Source organism: Lissotriton helveticus, chromosome 6 (genome assembly GCF_964261635.1).
Source record: "Lissotriton helveticus chromosome 6, aLisHel1.1, whole genome shotgun sequence".
NCBI classification, from domain to species: Eukaryota; Metazoa; Chordata; class Amphibia; order Caudata; family Salamandridae; genus Lissotriton; species Lissotriton helveticus.
Window position 1 is genome coordinate 1,947,028,591 of NC_136067.1, and position 27,479 is coordinate 1,947,056,069.

The 27,479-nt window shown below is 42.0% G+C and overlaps 1 protein-coding gene across 1 annotated transcript in view; it reads right to left on the minus strand.

Annotated features, from left to right (window-relative positions):
* Nucleotides 1-27,479, minus strand: part of LOC144762942 (uncharacterized) — a 315,799-nt gene that overhangs the window by 254,819 nt on the left and 33,501 nt on the right. Inside the window, exon 3 of the mRNA XM_078648242.1 lies at nt 7,730-7,892. Within this exon, the coding sequence (XP_078504368.1) occupies nt 7,730-7,892 (163 nt within the window). The remainder of the gene's footprint in view (nt 1-7,729; nt 7,893-27,479) is intronic.

The following is a 27,479-nucleotide window of genomic DNA, read 5'->3' on the forward strand; positions in this document are numbered from 1 at the left end:
GTGCGGTATTGATAATGACTTGAACCATAGAGTCGGGGAGAAACCATGTGGCTCTACCCTTCGTTAACCATCCTTGATCTGTCTGGACCCCTCCTTGTTCAGACCATTTCTTGATTTCAGAGGGAGTAGCATGTAACTGGATATCTATGACATCTTGTGTAGGGTCCTTAACTGTCATGCATGTAGTCAGATCTGGAGTATGTGTCTGATTAACTGGAATGTCTGGAGTCTGTGCTGTAAGCTTGGCTGTGCGATCTGCTAGATCATTACCTTGAGAAATAATGTCAGTAACTTTCGTATGTGCTTTGCATTTCATGATAGCAATGGATGTCGGTAAATGTATGGCATCTAACAGGGCTTGAATAAGGAGACCATGCTGAATCTTGGTTCCATGAGAAGTCATGAAACCTCTCTCCTGCCAGAGCACTCCGAAGTCGTGTACAACTCCGAATGCGTAACGTGAATCTGTATAAACATTAACTTTCAGGTTCTTGGCATGTATACAGGCTTGTGTCAGAGCGACTAGCTCTGCTGCTTGAGCGGACAGGGTATCAATACGGTGTGTTTCAATAACTTCGGTGTCAGTAGTCACTGCATACGCGGCGACTAGTTCTCCTGTACTAGTTCTCATACATGAACCATCCACATAAAGTGTCAGGTCAGGATCTGGTAACGGAATGTCTGTCAGGTCTTGTCTTGGCTTTGTCGTAATGTTGACTACTTCCACACAGTCATGTGGGTCTGGATTTGAACTAACTGATGGTAACAGTGTAGCAGGATTCAGAACGTTGCAGCGTCTAATTTCTATGTGTGGCTGGAACAGTGTCAATTCATAACCTGTTAAACGTGCAATTGTCAAGTGCTGTGTTTGTGTTCGGTTTAAAAGAACTTCTACTGAATGTGGGACATATACTGTCAGGGAATGCCCTAAAACTATGGAATCACTTTGTCTGATAGCTAGTGCTGTGGCTGCAACTGACTTGAGGCACGCAGGCAACGCCTGGGCGACTGGATCTAATGTGCTCGAGAAATAAGCACAGGGCTTGTATTGTCCTGCTTGATCTTGTGTAAGAACAGATAATGCTGTACCTTCGCGTTCAGTAACGAAAAGTGTAAAAGGCTTACTGTAGTTCGGTGTAGCTAGAACTGGAGCTTGACATAGGGCTTTCTTTAACTCGTTGAAACTAAGTGTATGTTCAGATGTCCAAGGGAGGACAGTCGATACGGCTGCCTCCTGTGTTGTTAACTGTATCAGTGGCTTGGCTAGAAATGCATACTGGGGAATCCATTGTCTACAATAAGAAGTAAGGCCGATAAAGGCACGTACCTCCTTCAGGGTTCTGGGCTGGGGAAGACTCGCTATTAACTGGATACGGTCTGGTGTCAACTGCCTACCCCTCTTGGACAGCAAGTGTCCTAAGTATACCACTTGCTGGACACAGAATTGAAGCTTCGAAGGTGACACCTTGTGCCCCATCTCGGCTAGAAAATACAGGACTGTAAGTGATGCTCGCTCGCAAGCACGTTCAGAACGGGCTGTGATCAGTAGATCATCGACATACTGGAGCAGGGCAGTGTCAGTTGGCATGTGAATGTTGTCTAGTTGTCTCTTGAGTGCTTGACTGTAAATACTAGGACTTTCTGTGAAACCTTGAGGAGCGCGTGTAAACATATAGCTCCTTCCATTTAAACAAAATCCGAAAAGAAACTGGCTGTCTGGATGAATTGGAACACTAAAAAATGCATTCTTGAGGTCTATGACAGTGAAAAACATGGCTTCGGAATCAATAGCAGTTAACAGGGAAGAAATATCTGGGACAACTGGGTACTGAGGAATAATACATTTGTTAAGCTCTCGTAAATCAATCACTAATCGATATACTGGGGGTGCATTTGGATCAGTACGTTTCATGACTGGAATAATCGGAGAATTGCATACATTGGAGTCAGTTTCTACAACTACTTCTTGAGCCATGAGCTCGTCAATAATTTTGGATAAGGCTGCTACAGCCTCAGGTGGCAATCTGTACTGTCTGATTCGGGGTAACACTACACCTGGTTTGAGAGTCACACGATGGGGTGTGATTTGCATGTAACCTTCATCAGTTGGACCTTGCGCCCATAGATGCTGTGGAACTTTAGACAGTCTTGAATCAAAATCTCGTAATACATAGTGACCCTTGAAGTCACGTAGGAACAGACGTATTCCCTCTGGGGAACAGCAAATGACTGCACCTAATTCTTTCAGTGTCTTAATGCCTAATAGATTTTCTGGACATGACTTAGTAAGTAACAGATCAGTAGTACGGGACAATGGACCTACTTCTAGAGTAACTGGCTTCGATATCTCATTAACTATTGGCTTTCCTGAAAATCCAAGGGAAACATTTCTTGAGCCTGAGAGCGGAGCCCCTGGAACTTCGGCATGACTAATTGTGGTCCTACTTGCCCCTGTATCAATCAAAAACTTTCTGTCTTTCCCTAATACTTGACTGTGAACATAGGGACCTTCTTGATCTACAGGTATCTCGATGAGAGGCAAGCCTACCTCCCTCTCTAGGCTGTTTCATGAATATGACTGGTACTCTGGATACTCGGACTGTGCATACTGGTACATCTGCGATGTAACGTGCTGTGTTGCAGCAATAGGCTGCGGTACTGTAACTGTCTGTGGTGCATTCTGTGGCTGAGGAATCTGTGAAACTTGTTCTTGTCTAGGCGGACGTGGTCTTTCTTTAGTCTTACCAGTAGCTATGTTATGTTTCAGAACTGCACACTCGTTTATAAAATGACCTGGCTGTTTACAATAATTGCAGTTCCCTTTAACGGGAGCTGCAGGATGACTGGCTTGATTCGGACCCCTCTTCTGACTGTCTTGAGGAACAGATTGTGCAACTAGCACTTTCATTTTCGTGTCTTTCATACGTTTTCTTTCGTGTTCTTGCTCTTCTCTGATTCTATTCTGGTGGTACTGGAGCATCTGGAGCATCTGGGACGGAGTATTAGCTTGCCAGGTGCTTTCGACTTTCAAAACTCGATTTTTAATTTGTGGACTTGAATTCTCGACTAATTTGGTAACGAAAAGGTGAGGGTATGACTCACTACTTGTCTTGAGACCACTGTTAATACTGAAACATTTCTCGAATCTAGAATAAAAATCACTAATATCTTCATCTTGTTTCTGTTTACAGGCTGAGATTGCATCCCAGTCTTCCTTCCTCGTTGTCAATAATCTGGGTAAAACTTGAATCAGTAATTCTGGTAATTCTTTACATTTATCTCCAAGACCGGTACCTGGTACTCGTGCCTTGTCTTCAGCTTCTAGAGCTGTCCAATCGATCTTTTTCTCTCCCACCTCCCATTCTTTTTCTTTTAACTTTTCATACACCCCTGCGGGTAACAGGACCTTTAACATTTTAATGATATCTGGGTAAGTGTATTCTCCCATACGGAGCATGTCTTTTAGTTCTCTATGGAACCCTGCTGGATCTTTATCATGACAGGGAATTAATTTCTTCATTTCAAGAAGTTCCATCTTTGATATTGGAGTGTATACAAACACTCGTTGCATTACGCCACCCGCCCCTTGGACTGGGTGGACTTCTCGTAACGGATTCTGTCTGTCTATGTAGAATGGTTTACTTTCTGGGGGTGAGACATGAACAAAATGCGGGTTCAGAAACGTTCTATATTTGTGACGCTGTTCTAGAATGACACTAATTAAATCGGTACCTAGACCTCTCCATCTATACTGGAGTAACTCGTTCAGGATGTCATGCAACGGACCTGGATCAGAATGTTGACCCTCATACAGAGTAATGAGGTGCTGAATCATATACATACCCACCAGTCGTTGCTCGGCTGGGGGCAGTTTCAGAAACATTTGTGCCACTATTTCGTCTGGAAAAGTGGTAGAATCAGTAATCCATCGGACTGCTGATCGGGCTAGTTCTTGTTCATGCATAGTACTTAATTCACTGTAACCGACTCGTGATTTCAGAATGTGATCGGTAACTTGAAATACTTGTTCTAGGGAACCTTGTTCTGGTGCTGGATGATGAAAAATAGACTTGTGTTCTAGACGTAAATGGTGATCTGGAAATCTAGATTTTCCTACATACGCTATTCTGGCGGGATTCTCGTCCTCTTCTTCAGGATCAGAGATACTTTCTTTCTCGCTTACTTGTGCTGCTTTACGCTGTTCGTGTAACCTTATTATTTCTTTACGAATTTTCTTGTACATACTCTCCATGGCACCGACGGTCTTGTGCTTACCCTCGGCTATATTATCACTCCACCTTGTCAGGATTCTCATTTCGGCGGGATCTTTAGACGGGTAATCTTGTTCTCTTATTAGACAATTGATCAGGAACTTTTAATATCATAAGCTGAATCTCGGCTTTCCTTTGAGACATAATCTCGCCAATACTTTCTGGATCATCCCCTGTACGGATGAAACGATATATTCTGTCTAGATCTTCTCTCATATTCGGTAAGGTGACTAGATACTCGGTCACTCTCCTTACACGTACGGAATATAAAACCATATTATACTCGCCTGGGACTGGATCATAGACACATTCGCCAAGGGCTTGTCTGATTTCTGTGACAGACTTATTACTTTTAGGAGTACGCTGTGATGCTTGAGCATGTAATTCGAGTGCTGATAAACGCTTGTGTGGCGGCGGGGTTTGAGGGAGACCTCCTCCCGCGGCCCCTAAACTGGAATCGTCGACTGACATTCTTCGTCCTGGCAGAGTCGGTAATTGTAACGTGGGCTGGACTTGTATGGCGGACTGGACCGGGGGTACCGTAACAGGTACTCCGGTGTCTGGAGGAGCGGGAAGTGCCTGATTTACAGGGACTGGCGGAGCGCGAACAGGATTTGCATATTCGGGGACTGTGTCGTCCAAGTAGGACGAAATAAAAATATCAGCTGCGGTCTGTTTGTGACGTAGCTTGGTCGGAACTAATGGCGGCGGGAAATTACTGGATGCCTCTGGGGTCGCTTTTGGCAAACCTTCGGCAAGGAGAGGATACATACCCTTAATTAGGGCATGCCTCTGTCTGTCTGACTGTTCGGCTTTGACTTGTTCACCTATCTCGATTAATTCTCTTTCTTGGGCTCGTTCCTGGGATTCTCTACTTAACTCTGACTTCCTGACTTCCTTTTCGGTTCTTCTATGCGCTTCTTTACGCCATAACTCGATGGCATCTTTCTGTGACTGTCTGGCTTTCTTTTTCCATAATGCTTCTTCTACTCGCATGATACATTCGGCATCCCATGTACCCGATACGGGCCATCTATACTTTTCTTCTAACTGTTTGGTATACTCTACCCATAAATCTAGATACATTATGGCGCTTATGCCATGTTTCTGATACATAAAATGACCTGGACTGTCCCTAGGTGGGACAGGAACTGCTTCCTCTAATAGACCCTTTCTAGTTTTTAACTGACGTAATCTTGAAAAGAGCGGCATTGTAAACTTGAATCGGAACACAATACAATACACGAAGAACAATAACAATTGGGAAAACAATTCAGGCATACCACGACATTGGAATTACATTAAACAGTATCATAACATAACAGTTCGAACAGAATATTACCTGAAAATACTGAAAACAGAAACAGAACAGATTTTCTCGAGAACGGAACAGACTAGAGATACTGGATGCACTGCTGTAACAGTACGGAACATACCGGTCCCACAAAGGGACGCATCAAGACCCGTATCCACCTAGGTGAACACTTCGTTTGTGAGTCTGGGCACCACCAACCCACGGACCAGGAGTCAATTTAGATTGGTCCTGTCTAGATACTACCCCAGCAATGGTACTCACCGGGCAGCACGGAACGGAAGGCCTCGGACGGGACTGGACTGCTACGACGACGAACTTCGGACTTCAGTTACGGGTGGGCCTCCGGATACCTCGGACCTTGGACTCTCGGCTTGGGCTCTGGTCGGGACTCGCCGCGTTCCTCCACCGTCTCGTTTGGATGCTGGACCGCCTCCTCCGTCTCCTCCGTGGGCCTGAGGGATACTTGAAGCAGAAATATCTGCACGTGGCCGGTATGGTTCCGTCACGGCTGCAGAGGGTCAGGGGGTCGGCGTGGCTTCACCGACGCGTGGGGAAAGGGCAAGTCCCTATTCGGGCGCCATTATGTGGTATATAAATAAATAATACCGGATCTATTTTTGGATGAATGAATGAATAACAGATAGCTCAATAAAATAAGAGTCAAGATTCGAGGTAGTAGGAGTTTCTGCAGGTTTATTACAGCATAAGGACAGGATCAGGACAACCTGCATAGGAACAGAGGTAACTGGGGCCCAGCAGGGGAAAAGAGGCCCAGCAGCTGCTGGGGCTGGGTCTGGGATGAGCGCGCTGATTTTTAATAATAATACATTGACTTATATACATAGCGCAAACACATAGCATTACATTGCAGTAGGCGTAACAGTGGGTGGAGCAGAAGGCGTGACGCGTAGCAGTCGCGAAAGATAACAGTAAAAAGAGGTGTAACTGGGAGTATACATAGACATGTGATGCAAACGTAACAGAATATGTCATGAATGGGGCGGAAACATTGGAGGGGGCTACCTAAGGAGCCGGGACCTCTAACCTAATGGTGCGCGAAAACGGGCAATGACGTGTTACTAGGAGAAGCTGGGGGCTACGAACTCTGTGCTAGGAGCAGAGACTAGAGTCTGGAGGGTCGGAGCGACATGTACCTAAACCCTATCTGGTATCTGATGTTTAGGGAACATGTTGATATAAACTAGAAGTCATGAGGGGAAAAGCTAACTCGACTCTAAGACTGGACCATGCATTATTCTACATGTAGTGCGTGATGAAGAATATTAAATGACCATTAATACAGTATTTCTCTAACGTGGAGACGAGAAGGCTAGACAATGACGGAAACTATTGATGCAGTTCAGTAGCTTTGGAATGCAGAAGAGGAGGACTGAACTGATAGCTGGAATCATAACATACTCTTGGCAGACTCAGAGGCAGAGCCAAGCTGCACCGAGCACTGCGAGGCAGGAAGTAAGTGAAGGGTCGAGGATACAGGTGGGGGCTGTATCGCTCCTCAGCGAGGCTTTCAGGAAACAGGAGCTGAATCTGTGGTCCGGGCCCTGTTGAGGCCTGGAAACGGGGACTTTATAATGGAATAACGTGCACACTGAGAAACGTGGCACCATAACTTTACATAGGCCTAATATTCGTAGTATTCACGAGGACTGGAAAATGACATATCAGAGGTGGACACAACTGTAATTGCGTCATTAATCGGACATGGGGAATAACATATGCATATTGGTCATGCACACATAACATATGATGGATGAGGCGTAGGGACACAGAACATGGCAAAATTTACTTTTCCACACTCCTAAAGGCCTGTGGGACTCAGAAGAGTCCCACCTACATCTGGAAGGTACCGAATCGGTAAAAATACCGATTCGGTAATTTACAGATTCTGTAAATTTACTGATTCGGTAAATGTACAGAATCTGTAAAATCTGGCCCCCTACATCTCAAGATGCCAAATACCGTTCGGAAACGGCCTAATTCAGCCGTTTCCGACCGGTATTTGCCACCTACATTGGGGCCCTATATTTGCAAAAAGTCTTGAAAATGGTTAAATCCTCACTTTTCTTTTTTTTCGATTAAAGAAAAAACAATAGTTCTTGAAAAATTTAAATAAAAATTGTACCTGAATTTGTGGTTAATGAGTCCAAAACAATACTTAGCACGTCGGAAAAGCACAGGTCTCGTCTTCCTGCAAGTGTTCACAGCGTTGCACACTAGTTGTTTTCCAATTAGTGACGTAGATGCGACGAGAGTCAGATGATGTGCCACATCATGCCGTGATTTGCCTGGAGAAGTGCGAGACGTTGAATGAATCTCCTCGCGCTGACAAGTTTCCTTGCGCTCCTCGCGTCTCTACACATTCAAACTATGTCGGTTCCATGTGACGTTGATAACAACAAAAAATAAACAGGGATAATACAGGTAGGGTTATACGGCTGTCTACAACACTTTGCCAAACCCTTTAAGCTCTCCAAACACAATCGCGATTAGCTAGACAAGCGTAACTCTGCCATCCACAATGCTTGAAAAGTTGTGGCTGCACTTCCCTTAACACGCGATGTTGAAATTCGCTTCTTTTGCACGCAGGGTACTTGGGTGGGTGCTTTCTTCACTCAATATTATAACGAAAGAAACAATAAAGGTAGGAGGCTTAAGCATACATTTATTAGCACCCACAGAAGGAGATGCCAACAGCCAGCAAGCCTCTCTGCATAAAGCCACAGATTTCCCAATCACGGAGTTCTGGTGATGCACTCACATTCTACATGTGCATTACCAGTTATAGGAGAAATTACACTACACACCTCATAAAGAACAAAGGGGCATATGTATCAAACGATTTTGTATTCGCAAACGCTGCGAATCGCAAAAAAAACAGCATTTGCGAATACAAAATCGCAAAACGCGATGTATGAGCCTTTTTCGTATCGCATTATTAAGGAATCGCTAATTTTGCGATTCCTTAATTTTGCGTAAGCATTTAAGGAATCGCAAATTGCGATTCCTTAAATGCTATGTAACAAGCACCCAAGTTGTGCGATTTCTCCTTAAGAAATTGCAAATTACCACCAACTTCAAGTTGGTAGTAATTTGCAATTTCTTTGAAAAGTGCAGTTTTTGACATTTTTCAAAGTGCCATGTGGCGCACATACATGCCCTTAGGGCATGTATGTACACCATATGCGCACACATACTCATTTCATGGGTGCATCAGGATGTCCCTATGACACCCTTGCACGCTTGAAATTATTCTCAAATTGCGATTCTCTAATTGCGAATCGCAAATTGAGAATTACTTCCCATTCATTCCCTTTGGCCTCCTGGCCCATAGGAATGAATGGGAAGGTATTCCTTAATTGCGATTTCACAATTTGCTAATCGCAAATAAGGAATACTAAGAAATCGCAAAATATTTGTGATTTTTTAAATACATCTCATTTTGCGATTCTCAAATAGCGATTCTAAAAAAATCGCTATTTGAGAATCACAATAACGGATTTTGATACATATGCCCCCAACATCTTGAACTACAACCATATGGGTGGCAGCTCTGGGTCAAGCCCTTTTGTTGAACAGACTGCATTAGCAGAGTTAAGCTACACCCTGAAAGTAGAATGGAATAGAGTCAGAAGGTTGTATTGCATTGTATTGCAGCATTTCTACAGCGCAATACTACCTCTATGTGAGGTCTCAAAGTGCTTTGGTAGTGTTCAGGTGATTTCAGCACGGTGGCAGCTTTCAGAAAGTGCAGTAGTACGCCTAGATTGAACGTTTTTAGATCACAAATGTTAATGCGTAACACTGTAACAGCACAATCATTTTACTGTTTTTTTGTTTTTTTACAGAGTTCTATATAGCGCGAACTTGACCCGAATCTGGTATCTGAGTGCTTTACATAGCCCCAGTTGCATTACATGAGGACACATTAATATTTGTTAGGCACGGGGAGATTAAGTGATTTGCCCAGAATCACATGATGTTTAGCGTCATTGCAGAGACTCAAACCCAGTTCCCCAGGTTCGAGGTAGACCGCCCTAGCCGTTAGGCCATCTCCTCTGTACTGGTCAAAACCTGTAATTTTTGTACTGAGGTGTGTAGTGCTGTTGCCTTCTTTGGAATGAGATACTACCACATAATGTGAAGGACCTGGCAGGTTAGGGGTTGGCAGGTGCAAGGAATCTGCCAAAAAGCAATGGATGATCGGTCAACCAAACTTGTGGTTCCATTTCATGATGTAGAGGGAACCTTAGCCGTCTCTTCCAGTGGGTACCTTCGACCTGACAACTCATCTGTCACTGAATCATATAGTGATAATAACTGCCATGCCCTAATAACTGCCTGCCATGCCATTGCAACAGTAACTGGTTTTCCGTGTCTTGGTCTACCTGATGATGCCTCGGGGACTTGCACATGGAAAACAATCAGCAGTCCTCATGCCAATGACAACATACCCTCTTAGGATTACAGAGGTGCTATCAGTGGCATAATGAAACTTGAGAGGGACCCCTGTAAGTTACATTGAGGAGGCCCCCCCCAGTAAGGTAGCTCGCAGGTGAGGGGCAGCCGCCCATGCACGGTGCCAGAGGGGGCTATTGGAGCTCGGCCGCCTGCACCACAGGGGCTATTGTTTTGACACGGTGCGCTATATGTTTGCAAACACAATCTGAATTATAGATGGGACAACAAGCGTCCACGACACCGCAAAATATTATCACCTCAGGCATTTTATCTAATACAATCGCCTGATGATTCACTTTTTATGAGTTCAAAATCTAAATTAAAATGAGGTAAACCAGGTACAACCCTGACACTTTATGAGAGAGCTAAGTTTACTTTAGGAATGTGTGTGATGGTGGTGGTGCACAAAGGAAGGGAGCTTTACATGTGTGACAGATAAGTGGAGGTGGATATATCACCTACTCAGGAGGGGTTCAGGACCTCACAAGATGAAATGCGCATGAATGCAGACAGTGTGGTCGCTGGAATGGTGTTGCACTCTGTCCTGCCTGCTTCTTTCCAAGATGGGGCACCTGAGTTGACAAACAACAGTGGTCACCAGAGTTGGTAGAAGGAGGAGGGGAAATCTGATGTCTAAAGGATACCCCAGAGTATGGACAAGAAAATGTGGAGGGAAATGGCCAGTCAACGTGGCCAGAGGAGCTTTTAGCTGATTCAAACTGTTAAAGATGCAGTCAGATATCACTTAAATTGAAAAGACAGTGGGTGGGTCAAGTTATTTATTCTCCTGCTTCTAATCGGAAAGGTGGTGTTGCTATCTTATTTCATTAATCGATTCATGCACACATTTTATCTACACAATGTGATAGTGATGGACGTTGGGTAATGGCGAAAGTTGTTATACAAAATAAAGAACTTGTATTGCTGAATATTTACAGCCCTGTTAAACCTGATCCAGATTTCTGGAATAACATTAAGATCTTACTATCTTATATTGATTGTTCTAATATTATTGTTACTGGGGAGTTTAATCAATGGTTAGACCCATTTTCAGACAGACAATCTAACTGAAAATGTAATCCTGATAAAACTCATAAATCATTTCAACCCGCCATTGCCTCTTGTTCATTATTTGATGTTTGGAAGACCTGTAACCATGATACCCTTAAGTTTACTGTTTTTTTCTAACGTTCACCATATCCGTTCCAGAATTGATTATATTTTAGTTAGTAAACCCTTACTCCCTTCCATTCAATCCTCTGAGATTGGATCTATTTTTATTTCTTCATGCTCTTCTTTTTTCTGCCCTTGATCTCTCTGAGTTCTCCAAAATTTGTTTGCTGGAAACATAATAATTTTTTGCTGTCAGATAATATTTTTGTTACTGAAGGCACCTTATTTTATTAATGACTTCTTTACCATTAATAATCCTCTGCACACCTCCTTTTCTAATAACTGGGATGCTTTTTGCTATTTCATACTCAGCAAAAAAGAAGAAAACTGCTAAAGCTAAGTATGCCATTTTACTACAACAACTCAAGCTGTTGGAACATACTTATGTTTCCTCTAAATATCCCTCTGCTCTTCATGAATTGATTAAACCCATATTTGCTCTTAACAAACTTGCCACAATTGATGCATGTAATGTTCTTCTTAAAATTAAATCTAAATATCATGGCGGTCAAAACAAAGCAGGCAAGATGTTGGCCAATTATTTAAAAATTAAATCCGAACAAAAAAATATAGGTCCTATTTCAAATGAATCCACTAATATTGTGGCTTCTTCAGATGAAGATATTGGTTCTACATTTCATGATTATTACCAATCATTATATACTGATGATACGAATCCCTCTGCTCAAAATGTCCATACTTTTTTTTCTGGCCTCCCTATTCCTCTTTTGGGTTCAGATAAATTTGACGTATTAGAAAGTGAAATCACTCTTCAGGAGATAACTGATACCATGAAGTCCTTAAACAAATCGAAAACACCAGGTCCTGATAGTCTTTCTGTTGAATTATTTTCTACGTTTTCCTCTATTTTTGTTCCCAAACTTCTGGCCCTTTTTAATTCATTCATTTTGGATTCAAAGAGCATCTGGCTCGTTTATGTAGGGGTTGATTGTCCTTATTCCCAAGCCAGATAAGGATCATTCCTTCTGTAAAAATTATCGTCTCATTTCATTAATCAATTATCACTGTTGCTAAATCCTCACCACTCGCCTTGAGAGTATCATCCCACTATTGGTTAAGACAGAACAAACTGGTTTTGTTACGGGCAGATTGGCTTCCGACAATGCTCGTATAGCTGCTAATGTTATCTCCTTCGGGAGGAAATGCAACTCCCCACTTGCAGGATTGTCCTTAGATGTTGAAAAGGCTTTCAATCGCATAAACTGGCAATTCATGTTCAATGCACTCAAATGGTCTGGTTTTGGTCAAACTTGTATTTCTTATGTCAAATTGTTATATTCTTGTCCTCGTGCTAGTATTTTTGTTAATAATCATTTTTCCAAATCTTTCCCATTATATAGAGGTACTCCCCAGGGGTGTCGTCTATGGCCATTGTTATTTGTATTATATCTCGAACCTTTCCTTGAACGTATTCAAACTAACTCAAGTATCGCTGGATTTGCATATAATTGTATTGAAACCAAATTGTCACCTTATGCTGATGATATCTTGGTGTATAAGTCTGATCCTAATTCCTCCCTCCCACCCTTTTTGGATGAAGTTCCACTATATTCTAGTGTGTCTGGATATAATTTGAACCTTTCAAAAACAGAAGTCTTACCCTTAAACTCTCTTTGTTATCAATATATGTTTAACAATACTAATTTTACTCGGTGCCCCACAAAAATTAAATATCTTGGTATCTGAAATTCCTCTACATTATCTTCCACCAGTAGTCATACATTTAATGTTCTAATTACCAAAATACAATAACTACTTATTTCATGGTCCCCCCTTTATTTGTCTTGGGGGGGTAGATTAGACACTATTAAAATGATTATTGTACCTCATGTCATTTTTACATTATCTATGCTACCTTTTCAAATTTCTTCTTCATATGTTTTACAGATTAATTCTATTTGTAGAAAGTTCTTATGGAATAATAAACACCTCCGCATTGCTCTTATAAAACTTAAACGCCCCTAAACAGAAGGTGGTGTACTTTTTCCAGATTTTAAATCTCATCACTCTGCATTTTTAATTCGTCAATTTTTTTCTTTAACTCATGACTTTGTTGAAATCCCTATTCCTCATTGGATTATTTTTTAGCATTCCCTATTAAAAGACTTTTCTTTTTGTGATATAATATATATGTTTAATTGCTCTTTCATATCAGATAATCCTATTTTAAAACACTTCCGACAATTATTAAATAATATTTTATTCCATGGTTTAGATACATATCAATGTTTCTTGTCTTCAACTATTTGGTATAACAAATTTATCAAATATAAACGTAAATCATTTTATTACAAGCATTGGAAGGAGAAGGGAATTATTTTTATCCATCAATTTATCCAACATAATTCTGTTATTCCCTTCCAGGAACAACAGTCACAATATAAGTTACCCGATTCATATATTAATGAATACCTTTTAATATCAACTGCACTGCAGACTTATTTATCCTCTAATAATTTCCCCTTAACCTCCCCGTCACTCACTCCACTCTCACCGTTATATAGTGTTTCCCTAGAGCATAGGCCTAAGGCTGCCTTTATTTATAAGTTGTTGTTATCTCATCCTGTTAAACGTCCTAAATCCCCTGTCAAATTACTCTGGGAAACTGACTTATTTATGATACTCCTTATCTGTTCTTGGTATAAATTATGGCTCAAGCTCTTTAAAACTTCTATTGCTGCACGCATTACTCAATCCCTTTAATTCATTTATAGTAGAGCTGTTATTACCCCTGTTTATATATCCAAGTTTTCACCTACTTCCTCATCTCTCTGTTGGTCTTGCCTTGACTCTAATAGAACTGTACTTCATCAACTTTATGATTGTTCACTTGTTTTAAAGTTCTGGCAATGTATTTGGTCTAAATGTATGATAATATTTCAATGTAACATTCCATTAACAATGCAAAATCTTTTTCTTGGTTCCTCCTCATCTGATTTTGATATTCCTAATCATATTACTCTGTTGTTTGATTTATTTATTACTATTGCCTTTAAAGTGATTTTGTCCTGTGGGAAAGATAACTCTAAATTGTCATTATTAACTTGGTGGAACTTTGATTGCGATGAACACAGAATTGCTACTGTTTCTTCTCTTGCTCTCTCTCAAAAAATTAAAATCAGACCTACTTTGGCTACCCTTTACTTCCTATCTTTCTTCACATGCACCTGCATCTTAATTTCTTATTTTTTCTCAACCTCTACTCTCTCTTTCTTCCTCTTCTTTTTTCTCCCTCTTTCTTTTTTTCTTCTCTTTTCTACTCTTCTCCTGTTCAGATTTTTTTTTGCTCATATTTTTCTCTCAAATTATTGGTTCTACTTCATTCATGATGTGTTCATTTGATTGCAATTTGTTCTCTTTTTCTGAAAACTAAATAAAAAATTATTAAACAAAAAAGATGCAGTCTTCTAGACCACAGGTGGAGTTGGAATAGCAGGAGAAGAGGTGGCAATTAAAAGTTAGCGATGAGATGTAGAGACAATCCCATGCACTCTAATGAAGGGTTACTGCCTGCACATGAGGGCACTACCAGCTGTTAATTACCCTCCGCAATTACCTCTCCTATGTGGAGGACATTTAACTGCTGTTACCTCTCTGCACCTAAGAGCAATAGGGCTATTTGCACCCCCCCCCCATCACCCCAAAAAGAAGTGCTATTTATGGTTGAGCAGCCTCCCACCTGAATAATTGGGGGGAAAAGACAGCTCCATTCTCTCTCTCTGCTTCCTTGGCTCTTCTCCAGTGCAGCCAGTTCTCTGTAGGAAGCTTACCCAGTCACTAAAAAGCAGACAAAATGTGTTAATTTTTTTTCTACTTTTCTTTGGGCGATCAGAATTTTTTATGAAAATGCATTCAGAGGAGCTGTAGGAGAATTTGGCAGTGTTTTCACCCATTCAGGATAGACACTACTTGTGCTTCCAGTTTGCCCACTGCACACAATAGGGATTTGCGAGTTGCCAAGCACAGAGTGAACGCCCCCTCTGTGGGCCTTTAAATCTAGCCAGCTATGGGGCAATTCCCATTGGCTGGCGTGGTGAGGTGTTAAAGTACTACCCCAGGTACTAATGGCAGCAATTGCCCTATTTTCCTGTTGCCTCAGTTATGTTTTAAAGCCAGCACCGCTCGTACATTGAAACTGCAGCCCCCTTTGTCTTTGCACCATGCCTCTGAAATTTCTAATTAGATAACCTGCCCCAAGCCGTCACCTCCACCTGGTTATTTGAGGTGCACAACACCTCATTGTGAGCCACAATTTTTTTCTTTTCCAAAACAGAGAAATTATTTTATTGTCTTCCTTGTATGGCAACCTCTAAACGCCATACCCCAAGGGCACAAGCACATAGTTAACTGAGCTCCAATTTATTGACGCTCAACCCTGCCAGACCAACCCACACACCTGTATATTGTAGATTAGTAGAATTCAGGGTAAACCCTCCCTCTCAGGAATCAGCCGAGAAGCACAGGAGGGGTCTTGTGCCTCAATTGTGCAAGAAAAAAGAGCAAACAGAAGGATATAAATTACACCCAAAGCCAAACTCCACATTCCATCCATTGGATCATCCCAGTCCATCCTGGGAGGGTGCAAATGCAGAGAGCGCAATCGATGTGAGTTCAGTGGAGATTCAGTGAGGCTGCCACTAGATGTTATGATGTACTGCGCTCACCATAATACGTCTGTTAGAAAGGAGTGCTGCTGTGCCAAGCAGTGTGGTTCTCATCCTCTTTTCCTTTTCCACATTTCCCTCCTTGGAGTTACTGGCTGAAAAGCCCTTGTAGATACAACTCCATTCTAATAGTGGAACTTAGTCTTCAAAAAACTGAGAACCAGGTCCAAGTACCCCCAAACCGACGTGGTACCCTCTATTGACAAAGGACAATTAGCCAGAAACAAATCTGTCCCGAGATGCACAGCCATGGCTGTGCCAACATTGGTGAAAACTTCAATATTCCTGAATTAACTACAGTGACTTTTATTTTACCCTGCATTTACCATAATGTATCTATCAAATCAAATCAAATCAAATCAGGGATATTTATTGAGCGTTAACAACACATCCAAGGAGGACAAGGGTCTAAGGGAATGTTTACCGACAACACCAGATTTATTCCCCTACTCAACTAATAAAACACAAACAAATCTGGTGGTCCTTACTGACAAAGAACAGAAAGAAAGGAAAGATAGCCAAACTAGAGAACCATACGGACTAGTCAGATCTCCATCAACTGCCCCATGTGGCCAGTGTCATCATATGAATATCTTTTTTGCCCCCTAACACTCAACCCTCTTGACACAAAAGGGGGTGGTTTATATTTATTGAGCGCACATATCATCCAAAGGTCTCATGATGCTGATGGACAACTCTGACTTTATCGGCTAGAGAAAAGATCTTGCTGATTTAATGATCAAACAGCCATGTTTTTAACTTCCTACGGAAGCAGTTGTGATCAGTAGCAGTGCGTAGGTGGGAGGGCAGTTCATTCCAGAGGGTAGGTGCAAAGAAGGAGAATGATTTTCTGCCATTTTTTGCGGTACGGACTCTGAGAGGGGTAAGAAGAGATTTGTTACTGGACCTTAATGGCCTGCAAGGCTGGTACCAGCTGAGTCTCTTTGCCAAGTAGCTGGGGCACCTGTCATACATAATCTTGTGTGCTAGGCAGAGACTTTTAAACCTGGTTCTTTTCCTTACTGGAAGCCAATGAAGGAGTTTTAAGCTAGGCGCTGAGGGTGATCTAGACGGTAGATTCAGCACTAGCCTGGCCACGGTATTTTGCAGAACCTGGAGTCTGGACAGCAGTTCTGCATTTATTGGTGTCAGCAAAGCATTCCCAAAGTTCATCCGGCTGATGATCAATCCCTGTACTACAGGTTTCCTTGCTCCTATCGGGATCCATTTAAAGATTTTGCCCAAACTGCCCATGATGCCGAAGCAAGTGCCTATTGTTTGGTTAACCTGGTTCTTCATTGATAGTTGGTCATCAATTAGAATGCCAAGATTACGCACTACCTGCCTAGGAATTGGACAGGGGCCAGTTTGTGAGACCACCAGTATTTTGACCAGTACTCTTGTGCCTTCCCAAAGAGTATCACCTCGGTCTTGTTACTGTTAAGTTTCAGATGATTAGTGCTCATCCATCTTTCAACGTGCAGCATGCAATTAGTAACAAGTGTTTTTGTATCCATGGGGTCTGGACCAAAGGTGATCAGAATCTGAGTGTCACCGGCGTATGACACTACATCAAAACCATATGATCTGATCACCCTGGCCAGTGGGTTTACATAGAGATTGAAAAGTGTTTGGCTCAAAAAGAGCCCTGAGGCACTCCCATCCTTACTGGTCGACTACCTGAGACCACATTACCGATCTGGACTGCGGTGGCTTGATCGATTAAATAGCTCTTGAGCCACTTCAAAGCCCTCACTTTGACACCAACCTCCCAGAGCTGTTGTTCCAAAATGCTTTGGGAGATGGTGTCAAAAGCAGCAGACAGATCTAGCAGTACAAGGATAGATGATTGTCCCTTATCCAGTGCCAGTCTGATATTGTCCACGGCTTCCATCAAAGCTATTTCGGTGCTAGGCGCAGCACTGAAACCCCACTGTGATGGATCCAATAGGCCATTACTTTAAATGTGGATTACAAGTTGTCTGTTGATTAAAGACTGAAGCACTTTGCCACATCCTCTGAATTAAACTGGGAAAAATATATCATTAGTGGGAGAGGGCTAGTAGAGTCAATAACGTCCTCTCCAAGAGTGTTTAACTGTTCGGAAGGTGGAAATGAGCTATGGATTGCAGAGATCTTGTCCTCAAAAAAGTCAGAAAGGGAGTCTGGACAAACCTGTGAAACAGGGGCACAAGTCTGGACAGGGGTGGTCGAAAGTTCTTCGCCCACCCCTATGTGAGCATATGTGTCAGGCAGTGTGCTCCTTTTGAATAACTCCTTCCTGGAGTGTCACTGGCTAACAAGCCCTTGAGGAGACACCTGCGTTCTCAGAGTGGTACTGAACCTGAAAGGAATTTGAGGTGCATTTCCAAGCACCCCCAAACCGAGGTGGTATGCTCCATTGATGAAGGAGAGTAATCCAAAGACATATATGTTCTGAAATACTGCCTGTGTCAACAATTACATCTTCAATACTTCTCAGTATTGTTTTCATGCACTGCATTTACCATAAAGCAAGAAATTGTGTGCTGGTTTACCAGGCAGAGTGCTCATCTCCTACCTTTGAAGGTTACCAGATGATCCAATTGCACAGAGGGAAATCATTGATTAGCCTCACTTTTTAATAACCTATGGCACTCTGGGAGCTGTATTCATGATTCATTCAAACTGGAATAACACTCCTATACACTTTGTAAAAGGTAAGCTTCAGGACTGGGCCAGGCCCAGTCCAGGGTGTCCTTGGTGACGTGAACAATGGAGTTACTAAGGTGAGCAGGGCCTTTGAGGATTGATGGGGCACATCAATGTTGTCCCACATGAAAACAAAGGAAGGGTCAGAGGAGGCAGCCCAAACCCCAGTAAGGGGTTCTAAAACACCATGGATTTGAAGGCGCAGACTTCACAGTAAGATATAGAGTGAAATAAGAAAGGACATTGGTTATCTCCCAAATCAGTGGTAAGCAGTCTATTAATAGAACTATGATGTTTGTTGAATTTTAAATAGGAGTAATGTAAATGGCAGTGAATATAGCCTAAGCAATAAACAAGTAATAAGGACCCAGGGGAATTTTAAAGACCAAGCTCCAATATGTTCCCTACAGACTTATAACAAAATGTATATCGGAGGGTCTACAACTAAGTCTAAGCACAACATACCCTAAAAGAACACCCTAAGACACCCTCAAACTATGTGTATCTGGCAAGGGTTATCCCCACAGTTGTCATAGAAGAATGCCCATCAGTCACCACACGGAACCGCCCTTCATCATTTGGGATTCCGTCAAGACCACCTAAAGGATAGCCATTCAACTATCACGGTCGGGGGTCCAGATGTTAAAAGGGAACTCCACCGCCGGTCAGTAAGGTGAATATAGCCTTACAGCCCAGCATAGGGGGCTATACTGGCAAAGAAAGTTCCACTCCAACGTTATCGGTTTGAGCTAGCTGTGTGTAGCTATAGCAAAGGAACAGGCTTTATCTTCTAGGTGCAGCCTCCTGCGGCAGCCTATCGGGTTATTACGGCAGGCTTTTAGAACATTCTGCCCCACGAATGTAGAATATATGTATATTTTTTTTTATTGAGCAGAGCCAAAAGGAAACAGCCATTATTTACACATCACAAAAATGTTGCACTGTAAATAAATCGCATCCTGATTCAGCACATAATAAATACATATAGCAACCAAGCACAAAAAAAGACACCATTATCAAATTAACAATCAGCAAAATAATCCCAGACCCTCGAAAGTTTCTTAGTTGCCCCCACCCGCTTAGCATAAGCTTCTTCAAAGCATTTTGTACGTTTCTTTTACTCAACCATTTCTCAAACAAAGGTATTTCCAATGATCTCCAGTGTTGTAAAATCAATGAATGGGCAACCAACATAGCGATAGCAATAAAACGTCCCTGACATTCGGAGAGTATAACCTCCTTAATACCTATGCCAGACAAAGCAGCTTCTACTGAAGGTTTATAATTTTTCGAATGCAGAATAAGCTAATTGAAAAAAACATCTCCCAGGAGTCATAGGGGGTTTCAAAACCCCAATGTGTCTCTTAACCCTCTAAGCCAGTGTGCGCTACCAGCGAGGGCTGGTGGAAGGATCACTGTGTGCCTTTCCCACAGCCTCTGCCTCTCTCGCTCCCTTGATGGGAATTTCCTTAGCAAATCCACAAAGTCATCTTTGAACCAGTACTGGTTGAAAAGAGGCTGAGGGAGCATCCAATGATAATTTAGCTGTGTTTTCAGCAATTCAGAGGGAACACTGCTTGTGCTAGTACAACACTCCCAGCCTGCCCACAGCACACATTAGGGTTGTTGTAAATTGCTAGGCACAGAATGTGCCTTTTGTGGACCTGTAATTATAGCCAGCTATAGCATGATACTATGGTTTAATAGGCATTACCAGCGCTCAGTATCTCAATGTATATCTTATCTGCTCCCTGTAGGTCTTGCAATGGTGGTAGGCAGCTAGCCCTGTTGGTGGTGCATGCGCCTAGAGGTCCTGTTAGGGTCTCCTCCTGGATTGGGGTGAGCAGGGGGTCCTTCCTATTCGATGTAGTGATGTACTCTACGGTGCAGGTCAATGACAGCAGTTGGGTCACTTCAAGATGGCGCAGCAGCGGATGGGTTCCACATGCTCCTCCTAGGATACCTTACCCTTTGTGAAACAAACACAAACTTTGTTGGGAATTAGGCAGGTCATTTTTTAAAAGGTGAACCTCATGGGTTGCTGACACCAGCAGGCCGCCATCCCTGTGATGGTCACCAACCAGAGTGAGGCGCAATTTGCTACCTACCTCTTTACTGTTCATGAGATAGTTCAGCCTATGACCCACTCAAAATCGGAATTTGATGAACTAACTAACCCATAAGTACATTTGTAGGTTTGTTTAAAATTCTATACTTGTAGAAAATATACTGAGCATAGTTTTTTTAGACCAGTACTTAGTACATCAGGCCTAGAGTTACTTTCTTAGACAGGTAATGATCTCTTGTTTACAGTGATGTTCATGCAGTAGACTGAGGTTTCATTGTTTCCACTTGACATTTGAATACAAATAATTTCTTTCTTTACATTCCTTTTTTCTATTTTTCTTTCTTTCTGTCCTTTCTCCCTCAATATCTTCTTTCTTTTTTCCAGATTTTGTCCCTTTACATTCTTATGCTATTTGTAGTTTCCTTCTTTCCATTCTTTTACTTTGGATGTATGACGTTTCAACGCATGCTTTTACAACGCATGCCATTACGATGCAGGTTTCACAACGCCAGTCGTTACAACGACTTGCGTTGGGGGGCGCTGGATAGTGAATAGTTTAATTTACTATTCCAACTCCAGTCCCCGTGGATAGTAGGGAAGGTGTTGGATAGTAATTAAACTATTCCCTATCCTAGAGCGCCCCCCAGCGCAATGCGTTGTAATAACTTGCGTTGTAAAAGTTGCGTCGTAATGGTAGTGCGTTGTAAAAGTTGCGTTGTAAAGGATGTTCCCCTTTTCTTTTCCTTCTTCTCATAATGTTTTCTTCCTTTTCTCCTTCTTTCCATTATTTTTCTCTTCTTCATTCTTCTATTTATTTTTCTTTGAGCTGTTTCTTCTTTCCTTTCTTTGATCTTCCTTGCTTCATGCTTTCTTTCAATAGGAGTTTCCATCGGTAAGTTACGCCATTCTTATTTCTTCTTCCTTTACGCTTTTAATTTCCTTGTATCTTTTCTCCATGCGTTTTTTTAGCCCTTCATTCTAGCCATTTTAATTCTATGCTCCTTTAATTTCTCCTTTCTTTCTATTTCTTTAACATATTAAAATTGGTATACAACCGACCAGCACATTTAGTTACTGGTAAGTCCGAAGTATATGGTACTACATGTTCCCAGGGCCTGTAGGTTAAATGCTGGTAGTGGGTTGCAGCACTCATTATGCCACCCACTAAAGTAGCATTGTATAAACCTGTCTTCGAACCTGCCCCAACAGCCTGGGTGTGAAGTTTTGAACTATTATTTCGACCTCTCAAACTAACCGTTTCGACAGTCTTAAAACTTCATTTTCAATAATCATATGTCACTCCTAATGTAGGCCTTAACCTCTCCCATTCTCATGACGAGCTGAGCTCGCCATGAGCCACAGCGCTCTGGTGCTCATGACAAGCTCAGCTTGTCATGGCCCGTGGAACGCTCATGTGCGGGGAGAATTCCCCCCCTGTGCTGAACGTTCCACGGGAGCCAATGCACCTGTGACAAGCTCACCTCGTCATGAGCACAGGAGCGCCGTGCCTCATGACGAGCTCAGCTCGTCATGAGCATGCCCTCGTCATGAGCATGCGGGCGCTGTGCGCGCCCCCCTGCCCCCCAGCACAGCAGGTGAATAATCCACGCAAGCTAAGGGGTTAAACACCCAAAGGGCAGGGTGCATGATATTTAAAAAGTAGGGGATGTGTTTTTTAATGTTAGGTGAACACTGATTTACAATATTACATTTAATACGTGCTGAATTCACAGTTCTGAGACTCCTTGCGACTCAATATTGTGACCTAATAGTACATAGAATGCATTGCAAAATGAAAGACCAGTTGCAAAACGTTTGTGCACAATTACACTCACTATTTGCGGCCTACTTTTTAATATATATCGTGCCCATAGTTATGTAATAATCACAATTTTTGGGATGTCATCCAGAAGTGCTGTAATATTGTTTTCATGTGGAGGTTTTTCTCCCCAATATTTTGACTAGTCTGTTTGAAAGACACCGCAGATTTGGCAGGCTGTATGTTTCCTGCTCCTAACAAATGCCAATGTTTTTTAATTATTTCTTTTAATGAATTTCAAATTCGATTACAGAAAGTCTGCAAGTAACCTGTTGCCAACTACCCATTCATTTCTCTGGCAGACATGGACGAAATTTAGGAGTTGCCAGACGTTGTAGTTTGCCGCTTTTGGCACCTGCCACTGTTTTTGTAATCCTTGCCTCAGAAATGGCAAGATCAGTGCCAAGAACACAAGGACAACTCACCATTATTGACACTCCAACTTCACCCTCCATGGATTCGGCTCATAATAATAATAAAGTATAGTCTCTTAGTAGCCATAATAGTAATACAACATGGTACACTAAGAGCTGGAGTGGGACGTTCACTTGCAGCTGAGGCTAGTAAAAAAAAAAAGATTTTAAATGCATATTACAAACATGCACGACCGTGGTCATAGGAGAGAAACCGTGAGTGTGTTAGACTTTGTGGGGCTTATTTATGAGCCTGTGCGCCTGTTTTGCGCCACCTTTACGTCACTTTTCGTGACCCTGCGGCGGCATAAAACATGCGCCATGTTGAGACATATTTACAAGGTGATGCATCTAGGCAGATGAGTCACCTTGTAAAGCTCTGCGCTACATTATACATGTGTCAGGTATAATGTATGCAGGGTGGGCATTTTGTCGCAACAAAGCCCGTAGAAGTGTCGCAGTGAAATCTATGAGATTTCACTACGACACTTCTATGCCGCCAATGCATCAAAAGCTTACGCCTGCCTTATGGCAGGCGTCTGGGTGATACAGGCCCTTTCATATAGGGCTTGTCCCATGTAAAAGGAACATAGCTGGAGTTGCATCAGGATTCCGACACAACTCCAGCAATGCGCCACTTTTTGCGCCAACAGATACGTCAGTGACACTAACGTATCTGTCATTCCATGCAACATGATGCGTAATATTGTAAATATGATGCTTCATTGGTGTCCACGGAGGGCGCACTGAGAAGTGGCGCATCGCTGCTTTCACGCAGCGATGAGCCACTTCTCATAAATCAGGCCCTATGTGTCTGTTCCATGTGGGAGCATGTGTGTGTGTGTGTGACTGAAAGCAAGTGGGAGACAGAGAGTCAGGTAGAGAGTGAGAATAAGCGAGAAGGGGTGAATATCAGTGTCAGTAAGTGTGTTTGAGTTAGAGTAAGTGAGAATAAGTGAGTAAGAGGAACAGTGACTGCACATGAGTGAGAGTTTGTAAATGAGAACAAATGAGTAAGAATGAGTGTGAGGGAGTGTTAGATAGTGTAAGAAGTGTAAGTGAGAATGACTGAGAGAGAGTAGGTGTCCATGAGCTGTTTTTTTTGTGAGTAAGGAGGACTAAGTCTGTGAATGAATCATTCAGATTGAGTAAGAATATGTAACAGAATGTGAGTGAGTGAGAAAGTATGAGATTAGGAAGGAGTGTGCATGTGTGAGTGTACGAAAGTGAGTGACAGTGAGTGAGTGAGAATGGCTGAGCAAGGCTGAGTGTGAGTGAGGGAGAATATGTGTGAGTGACTGTATGTGAGCTTGAGTGAGAATGCAGTTTTATGCTTGTGAGTCTGTTGTAGGTTCGGGCATACTGACGATAAATTCTTGGGTTACATAGACACTGATTGTAAGAATACTGGCATATTGGTGGAAAATCTTACCATGACAGCCAACCTATCATGAAATACTTGCGCTTGCATACTAGAGGTAATATTAAGCACTGGCATGGTAGAGGTAATATTTGGCATGGGCATGCAAGAAATAATTCTAGGCATAGGGGACACACATGACACAATGCAGGTGCTGGCTTACCGGTGTTTGTTATTGTCATGGTGCACCAGTGGGAAGAATTTTGATACTTCGTTACTGGAGGACATTCTTGACACAGGGGTACCCGGGGCGTAATTCTGATACAGGCGCATTAGAGGTAAGTAATTCTTGCCATAAGTGAGAACAACCATGGCGTATACGCGAAGCCCAACCATGGAAAAATGCCTGAGCTGACAAATTAAAGGAAATTTGCAACATAAGGGTCTCCCATGGTATATGGACAGCACAAGTCGCTAAATTCTAGCACCTGCAAAATGTATGTAATTTTTGTCCTAAGTGGCATCCATGGCATTTGGTTGGCAGCCATAACAAAATGTTGGCCCTTGCAAAATAATGTAATTTTTTGATACAATGGGCTACCTATCAAACATTTAAAAAAATGAGTGTTTCATCTCATTGGGAGCATCAGATATCATTGGTGTGGCACACCATGAAAGAACCTGCATATTTAATGAGCTAATTTTCACTTGCTTATGAGCTAATTAATGAAAAAATGATCCTTTAAAATATATTATTAGACCTCATATGAAAAAAAATCTTTCCTAGAAAAGGTTGGGCTTACTAATTCTGCTTTATAGGGGGCATGGCTTGGCGCCCGAGGAGCATGGCGGCGTTCAGGTGAGGCTCTCCAGTGCGACGCAGAGGTTTCGCGCTACCAGGCTGTCTCATGTGAAGCTGTTGAGTGGCAGAGGTTGCTGAAAGCTTCCTGCTTGTGATGTTAGCTTTAATGTTCCTGTACGCAATGGCGGAGTGGCTCATTTCAACTAAGTGAGTTCCTGTATACGGTGGCGCGATACCGTGGCCTCCATTCTGTGACATTTTCCGACCTACAGAGTTCTCCTTGCCTGACGGAACACTAGCCTGAAGATATTTGAAATGTGTGCATCTCAGCTTGGAACCCCCTAAACACGTTACTTTCCCTTGATGACCCTCAATATTTCCATTACTTCAGTTTTTTGCATCGTTTTCAGAAAGCTGAGGAGAGATGTTTATGGCAGCCATTTTGTAGAATTCTTTATTTTGCTACCTGGTAAACCTCTATTGATTTCTTCAATAGTTTTTTGGGCGTTTTGTTTGACTCTTGGTCTGAGGTCGTGAGGTGATCATCACCACCCCTCTAAAGGACCAATGAGAAATGAGTGTGAACCCTAATAGTGTCAATTTGGGTTTAGATAGTTAGTCAAAAGGGTATAAAAGAGCGTGTGCGAATGAGAGTTAGGTTGGTTCTGTAAATTTTATTTTCACACCACGACATGCTGTCAGTTTGACAATTTTTATGGTGCAAGAGACTTGTAAATAATTTTGGACTTTCCCTTGATGACCCTCAATAATTCCATTACTTCAGTTTTTTGCATCGTTTTCATAATGCTGAGGAGAGATGTTTATGGCAGCCATTTTGTAGAATTCTTTATTTTGCTACCTGGTAAACCTCTATTGATTTCTTCAATAGTTTTTTGGGCATTTTGTTTGACTCTTGGTCTGAGGTCGTGAGGTGATCATCACCACCCCTCTAAAGGACCAATGAGAAATGAGTGTGGACCCTAATAGTGTCACTTTGGGTTTAGATAGTTAGTCAAAAGGGTATAAAAGAGCGTGTGCGAATGAGAGTTAGGTTGGTTCCGTTAATTTTATTTTCACACCACGACATGCTGTCAGTTTGACAATTTTTATGGTGCAAGAGACTTGTAAATAATTTTGGACTTTAAATTTGATGGGGGAAACAAATGAGAGCTGTCGCGGAGATTCAATGTCAGAAGGGAGACATCGAGGAGGTTAGAAAGACAGTCAGCTTGGGAACCTGTTTTATGCAGTTCTGCCATCTTCCTAAGGCGGATTGGTAATGCATATTTTTCAAATTTCTTTGCTTAAATGTGTTAAATAATGTTTAGAATGTGGTTGTCTAGTAAGATCATTACCATATAAAATGTTCTCTTAATGAATCTAGATAAAATTCTGTAAAATATAAACTTGAGTCTGTGTTTATTAAAATAAAAGGCATGACAATCTAGTGTCAGAAAGTCATAGGAATATTATGATTAAGCTGGACTTAATCGCCATCAACTGATTCCTACTAGTTGGTCAATTGACCAAACAGCAGAGTACCTTGATCTTTGTTCCTTAAGGCTGTGGAAATTATAGTGTTTATAATGTATAAAATGATTGTATGGGTTAATAAGGTACCCTGCATATCCAGCAGCTTGCCTACGTGTCACTGATTCAGGGGCAGAGTGGATTTGGTGTGTGAGAGTGTGATGACTCCCGGTGTTATGGGCTCCACCGACGAGTAATATATGTTAATCATGGATTAGTGAGATGGTTGTGAGGGTTGTTTGAAAGCCACGCTGCATAAGATTTCTTTGTAGCAGAGGTCTGGTTGCTATAGGTCAGTTTGGAGATTAATGATTATTTATGTTTAACACTATATGATGAGTCTGTATCATGTTATATGTAGTCGGAAATTTTTAAGCTTCCGGGAAGTAGGGAGTGGATATATGTGACAAGGTAGTTGCATGGAATTGTGCATTGTCTAGTTTCAATATTGTGATAACACAGGAAGGTGTTATATCAGGGAATTCTTGAGTGAGTCACGTAAAGTGAATAGCAGTAGGTATTCTTGTGAAACTCTTGCCTTAATTCTCAGGAGCAGTATAGTCTCTACAAGTGTTTTATCCCCAGAGAAACGGGTTTGCATCTTGCTTGATAGAAGGGTAAGGTAGAGGGAAGTACTACTTTATCGGCGAAACAAAATTTTGTGATAGGGTACAGGTAAGCGCTGCCTACTGGAAATACAGAATTCTTGTATGTTTGGACAAACTATCTCCTTGGTGAAATAGACAATGGAAATGTGTTTTGTGTTGTAACTAACTCATTTTATTGGTGTAAAAAATATAAATACTGTACCGATAAATTTTGTAAAGCAGAAGCGAGAGTGGGGCTGACATCAGCGAGAACTGCGCTGGGATA